The sequence below is a fragment of the Pyxicephalus adspersus genome, chromosome 5 (assembly GCF_032062135.1).
Source record: "Pyxicephalus adspersus chromosome 5, UCB_Pads_2.0, whole genome shotgun sequence".
Lineage (NCBI taxonomy): Eukaryota > Metazoa > Chordata > Amphibia > Anura > Pyxicephalidae > Pyxicephalus > Pyxicephalus adspersus.
The window spans coordinates 77,570,706-77,578,034 of record NC_092862.1 but is presented as its reverse complement, the minus strand read 5'-3'; the positions used below and the strand labels follow the sequence as shown (position 1 = coordinate 77,578,034).

The window sequence follows — 7,329 nt, the reverse complement described above, 5'->3', positions numbered from 1 at the left end:
AAGGCATCCCCATCAAATAAGCCACCCCCCGATTTTTGCTCAAAACATTAAAATAAAGCACCCCCCACAAATAAGACACCCACCGATACCTGCCACTGTGTGCTTCTGTGTGACTCCTCGGTGCTGGCTGCAGTGCAGAGCGAAACTGAAAGTGACCTCAAAGGCCTGCACACGCGCCTGCGACTCCGCTCCAGGAAGGACAAGCAAGCTGCTGATCCCTGCCCTAACGGAGTCTGTTACCCAGCCGTAGAAGCCAAAAAAAAAGTGAGTCACTGATCAGAAGGGGACAATGAATGGCACAGAGTGATCAGAAGGGGACAATCAATGGCACAGAGTGATCAGAAGGGGACAATCAATGGCACATACGGTAGTGATCAGAAGGGGACAATCAATGGCACAGAGTGATCAGAAGGGGACAATGAATGAGTGATCTTGAGTGATTTTCAACAATAAATGTGTACTGTAGTCTTCTTCATGGAAAAATAAGACATCCCCCTGAAAATAAGACCTAGGACATATTTTGGCATTTAAAAAAATATAAGACAGTGCCTTATCATCGGGAAACAGGGTATTATGATTTATACATTGTATTGTTCTTTTTTTGTTTTTGTAACATAGTGCAGCACCAAGCACACTCCTTACCCACTTATACATTAACACTTTTAATTTTCATTTTGCGGTTTATGCTCCTATTCATACTCTACTTTGTACTCCAGTCCCAAACAGGACACTTCATCCTCTCCTCTACTATCACATCACACACTTACATTCCTACTTGTTTTTTCATTCACACTTAAGCTACGTACACACGTCCAATGGTTCTTGCCCCATAATCGTCTGTGCCGATATCGGACGAGAATCTGGCGTGTGTACATCGCCCGTCGTCCTGGCAGATCCATTGACGATGTACGAAAAATGATCCTAATGCAAGGGAGAGCGTGCAGCAGGGTGCTGCTTCGTCATTCTCCCCCTACCATCTGCATAGAGCAGAACGATGCTGTATGTAGAGCACTCGTTCATGCATTGTGCAGTGCTCAGTCATTGGAAAGGATTGTAAAAGATCCTTTCTACCGACTATAATTGCATGTGTGTATGTAACTTTACATTTCTGTTGGTTTCCTAGAAGACTACAGGAACCACTCCCCCCTGGTATGGAGAAGGAGGGGGGGGGGGGATTCTGTAATTCTGAATGACAATGCTGCTTCTCTAGACATATCACCGTTAGTATATATGGTCACTAAAGACAGAAATTGCGTTTCTGGCAGAATCACCCGGCTGAACAAAAAAGGAAAATGTTTCAATGTATCCAGCCACCATTCCTACGGACTGGTAAGCTGCAATATATTACAATTTTGTTCATGGGTTAGGATATGCTTTAAGCCAGGCTTGCATAACACAATCTTTGTACAAACACATTCAGTTTGGATTCCAATTTTTATCAGCTGTCTAAAGCGGATCATAAACTGAAATTTCAATTTCAGCTCTCAGTATATTTGTACCATAGACCTCCCACAGAATAAAAAAAAAAACCCTTAAATACAAAAAGTGACCAAGAAGCAGAGAAATGGAACATAAGTGTATAGAATGTTTTATTAAGTGTTTTACAAATACAAACCTAATAAAATAATGCATTGAGCAGTAACCCTCAGCATGTTTTAGTAGTCCGTCCAGAGTAGTAAAATGATAATTCTTGCCATCCCAATGCTTTGTTTTACAATATTAAACCTGCTAGTAATATTGAAACCATGTGTTTCCAAAACAGTAAAAGGAAAATAAAGATGTGTAGAAGGAGGAGCAACACATAATTTAGACTACTTTTTATATAACTTGACTGCAAGATATCAATTTTAAATTCTAGCAAGGGACATCGAAGTTAAAGAAAAAATGTACAACAGAAGTCAAAGCTACTTGCAGGTAAAGAGCTGCCCTAAGGACCTTATGCTCAAAAGCAGTGAGCCTGAAACATCCACCCACAACTTAGAAAATTAATAAACAGATAACCAGCCACCAGAAGTGCAAATTTGTAAATTACCCGACCCTATAACCAGAAACCATCCTATAAAGTATAAGTTTTGGGTGATGGTCTTCCTAAGTGACCTAGAAATTGTGAAGGAGAAGGCAAAGGCATCCTTTTGGAGTTCAGAGATAAAAATGAAATCTGTCTTTGTAAAACAAGTAGTGACTGAGAGACAGACTCACACAGTTCAAACCACATTCAATCAAGGAAAACGCCCTTTGGGGAAAATGCAACCAGACAGAGGAAACTAAAAACCAAAGATGTCTTGGTTTACGCTAGAGCAAAAGTACCTTTGGTAAGAAGGAAGGCATACACCTGAACACCACCTTGTCTAATAGAAAGCCAATAAGGAATACTTCCAAGACAAATCAACCAGATACTCATCTTTAGGAGGTGAAGGCTACAGGAAACACCTCCCTGTGGGCAACAGTGAAATAGGGAAGCACTTTAATGTGTTAAACTAAGTTTTAATGGAGCACAAAGAACCAGATTTACATCACAGTCACAGGGCTTGAGGGGAGAGCCTTCATTCCATGGAGAAAGCCCTAATACTCACAATGTATGCCTTAATGTCTAATGACAGACCTTGCAAAGAGTAACCTTCCTTTTTCATCCAATGCTCCTGTAAGCAGTAGTATACCTAAAGGTTACTGTATCGCCACAACTAATTCCTGTGTTGCAGTTGATCCTTCTCCCTGGCAACTCAACACATGCTTTCTGCCATCATTCCAGGACACTGATCACAAAACATCTCAAATTTCAAACACAAGTTAGATTCAACATGTAATGCAGTAAGAGGCTTGGATAGCACAAAATATTGCAGATAATACTAATAGGTATCTTGTGCATACTTCATACTATATATCCCTACTATGTGCTACATACACAATACAAACTGATTTGGTTTGGCACTCACCAAATATACTGAAATTGTTTTTTTTTTTTAAATAGCCTATTTAGGTAGGTTTTAAGTGGTCAAATATGGGAAGAATATCCAGGACCACCAAATAATTACACCTATCCCAAAGCCAAACACCCAGAAAGGAGTAAAAAAATATACTATTCTCCAATATTTTGATCATACATGCCTTCACGTCTTATGCTTACTATTTTTCCATTCCCCACTAGTGCTATATATGATCTATAATACAACAGAAAAAAAAAAGATGGGAACTTTAATGGTATTCTACATTGGAATAGAATTGGTGTATTTTACACAAGATCTTTTTTTTTATCCAATAGGCACCCTTAGTGTATTATTACTTTCATATAGAAAATAATTAAAAACATAATGTAGACAAGCAACCAGTCAACCTTTCTACAGAGTGGACTCCCTTTTGAAAAACATTTCACCAAACTGGCTGAAAATGGCAAGTAGCTGGTAGGTATCAAATGACCAGGATCTACGCATGGGTGAAAAATATCAGTTTTGCCTGGAGCCACAGTGTCTTAGAAGTTCTGCACAACAATCCCTGCACCACTTCATTGGCAAAAAAGATTTATTTTTTTTTAGCTTTGTTTATGAAGCTAGGCTTGTTGCATGGTTTTATTAATTTAGAGGCAGACTGAACCAAATCAGATGTTTAGTGACTGGCTGTTGCACCACATTGCTCTTTCCCACAAAATTAGATGAGGCAGAGTTGTTGTTAAATAATATAATATTTTGGTAAAATCTTGTCACTATGTAAGACTTATTTTGTAATACTAAAAATAGCATTAAAACATCTACCTTATAATACAAAATAGCAAATATACAGCAATATTTTTCACCCTCAAAAAGCAATTACACGTTTCAGGCATATTGTAGGGAAGATATTGGTGATCCCTTAATCAGGGGTCGGCCAGATAAGGCCTAGCCGGTAGTGTGATCCGGCCCAACGGACTTCACCTCAGGGGGCGTTCCCTGGTGGGGGTTGGACCCATTAGGGCGAGTTCGGTCTAGTGTGCTCCCATCTAACCCATAAATAGCCTTGTGACCATAAAACTTTGCCGACCCCTGCCTTAGTTGAACATTAACCTCCCCAGCGGGTTATTTCTTTCTGGATTTATAGGTCTGAAAGTGGTACATTTTTTTCATGAAAATTATTTTTCATTGTAGGCCTGTTACTCTTAGGCATAATTCAGAAGAATATGTCCAAACAAGAATCTGAGTATATTAAAGTTTGAAACACAAAATCATGTCAAAATTAAATTAATAAAACTTTAAATAAAAAAAAGACAAAAATAGGTTTATATGATTTTTCTCAAACTAATAAACAACTAATTAACATCCCGGGTGTAATACATTTTGAAACAAGGGACAGCATAGTCCAGCATCACAATCCGGGCAGTAGAACCGTGTTTCCTTTATTATTTTTCTCCTGGTGTCATCACGCTTAGCGCAACACACCATCCACACATCTTCATTGGTGCTTAGTGGTATGCGGTCCATAAAGTGGCGACCAGTTAGGCGTTCTGGGTTCATCACTGTGGTAGCACGGCGTCCAACTCTATCCGCTTCTGCTCTGATGTTTTAGACATATGGCCTCACAAATTTGCCAGATAACTTCATTGTGAAGTACAGGCTTCTCATTGTTTCGAAAATAATGAAAGCATTCCAAAGACATTGTTTTACCAGATGTCAAGATTTTTTTATAATATTTTCTCGATTTTTTTTATCCTGCTGTCAGAAAACAACAATCGCCTGGCCGGCTCTGTCAACACCCCCCATGGTGCTGTTGTAATCTAGAACAACTTGTGGTTTGAAGATGACTTTCCGCCCTCTTGTTCTAGCCATAGCAGTGGTGGCGTTGTGTACAGTGCTCAAAAGGCACACATCCTTTTTGTCATGCCATCACAGGGCCATCATTTTGCCTTTTTGCCAGGCAACTATTTGTCCAGTTTTCAGCTTTTGTTTGGCAATCATGGGTGGCATTTCTCGCCGATTATCTCTAACGGTGCTTGATCAGTTTTTTGCTTGATCAAAAACTCAAATAATTCAGGGGAGCTGTAAAAATTATCGGTGGTAACACACATAACACATATGCTTGATTCAGCAATGGCTCCATTAGAGACAGCACAGATGATGTCACCACTCAATAGCTGCTGAATTTGGGGCTAAATTTTGTGCCTCTCCCATTGTATGGGGGTGTTTCAAATGTACCCCGTTGCCGATTCACACAGCATGAATGACTTGACTCCAAATCTGGCCCTCTTGGATGCGATGTATTGGATCCAGCTGAGCCTCCCCCTGTAGGCCATTTGAATTTTGTCTATGCTTACTTCCCTTTGGGGGACATAGCTGTCTCTGAAGTTCTCCAACAACATCTGATACACCTCCCAGATTTTTTTCAGCTTGGGCGCAGGATGTGTGGACTCATCAAATGTTTCATTATTTGAAAAATGTAAAAACTTCATTATCATCAGGTAAAAACGATACTTAGACATGACTGTTCCAAAAAAAAAAAACAGGCAGCGATCGGCATATTTGTGGCCCAATACCACTTCTGCAGGGGCTTTCCCTCCATTGCCTGCAGAACAATTTGGCCCAGAAACAGCCAAATGTCCTTTTCAGTGATAGGTTCCCATTTTCTGGTCCTGGAAAACCTGCTGCATGTGGCAGCTAACTTGCTTTCCCTCAACAATTTTCTGTATGACTTGTCATTCAGAAATAGCTCCTGGTACACCAAGGGGTTGTGCTCCACCTCTACTTTCAGACCAGGCTCCCCAGTGAATGGGAATCTTGGGGGCACTGATAAAAATTGAGCAGGCAGAGATGACAGAATTCAGGCAGAAGTCAGGGAAGGCAGGGGGCAAGGCTGGCTACGCCCACCGGCAACACCAGAATGCACCAACATCACCGGGAACTCCTCCAGTGACTCATCAGTACAGAGACGCTGCTGCAGGGAGAAGACAGGAAGAGAGGAGTCACGGGATGGCTGAATCACAACAAAGGAGGACACCAGCGGATAAGTCTTTATCATTATTACCGCTGCTTTACCTACCCTAAATGTGACTCAGGGTTACCACTAGACCTCCTTAAAAGTAAAAGAAGAAGCAACACACTGATAAGCTTATCAGTCACCCTTTACCTTAGTTCATGAATAGTAGACTGGCTTCTGGTACTACACCTTCCTCTCAGGGCTAAGTACCATGTCAAATTCAGGTACTTGCAGCACAGCTTGCATTTAAAATGTACATTTAATGATTAACAATAACAAAGCTGCATTACTTTGTGTCATTTATATTGAGTTTAAATTGGAAAAGCAAACATACTTCATGGACTAAGGAAGTGGTTGGAAAGTTGTGAAATGTCTTCAACATTACAAGAATAAGTCTATCTACTATTGAATATACAATGACCTGCATAAATGAGAACCTTCACAGGTACAAAAGGTTCGATTTAATGAAAAGATTTTGATATGCTAGAAGGAATGATATTTATTAGACACAACGCTGGTATTGCTGCAAAAAACTAAGTACGCGGGTATCAAAAGCTCTGTAAATACCACGCTTTAGTTCCTTATTTTCCTAAACCCAATAGAAGTAATACTCTAAAATCTCACTGTACAAATAACAAAATTTTCTGGTAAAATGTATTCAGTAAAAAGAAAGAGCCTTTGTTATGAACTATTGCAAGGCACTGTAAATTATAAATTACAATCAGCAAGTACAATATTTTATGAACTTGCATTTAAATATGCTTAAAGTGCAATAATGTTGGCAACTGAAAAGTATAACCTTTTTTCTTTTCTTTAAAAACACAGAACATCAGAATACTTTCCTTATATATATACACAAACAATTTTCTCAATTCACAGAAACTGAGTATTGCTACAGTGCTTCTGTTTGTTAATATGTGAGCACAAACACGAAATAAAATGAACCATGAACAGAGTTTAAAGCATTTGTCAAGTGGCAAGTTACTTTAGTGCAAATGTAGACTTCTTCATTATAACTGTCCATAAACTGTACTCTGTATTCTGTTATACAGACAGGTTATTAAAACCACTATACTGAACATGAATACTATTCCATAAAAAGGAAAGCACACATCCAGTAGAAAATGATTTGATAAAAAGTACGAAAAAGGCAACTGCTTTTAAAGTCCATTAAGATGTCATTCCGTTGCAATCCTCGTCTCTTGGTTTTCTTTACATGGCCTAGAAAGAAGACAGAAAGAAAATTAACCTCCTGGGCGTTACACTGATGTCTAGATTTCTGTACCAAAAGCGTTACACTGTTTTTCATGAAATTTTTTTTTTTTACATTTTAGACCTGTAAGTTACAGAAATATGTCCGAACAAGGGTCTAGTAGATATCATGAATATAAA

The 7,329-nt window shown here is 39.2% G+C and overlaps 1 protein-coding gene across 2 annotated transcripts in view; it reads right to left on the bottom strand.

Annotated features, from left to right (window-relative positions):
* Positions 1-1,565: 1,565 nt before the first annotated feature.
* The window catches only part of TMEM245 (transmembrane protein 245), a 41,475-nt gene continuing 35,711 nt past the window's right edge, over positions 1,566-7,329 (bottom strand). For both annotated transcript variants that reach the window (XM_072411916.1, XM_072411917.1), the window contains one exon: positions 1,566-7,158. In XM_072411916.1, coding sequence (XP_072268017.1) covers positions 7,116-7,158 — 43 coding nt within the window. In that variant the 3' untranslated portion in view covers positions 1,566-7,115. The remainder of the gene's footprint in view (positions 7,159-7,329) is intronic.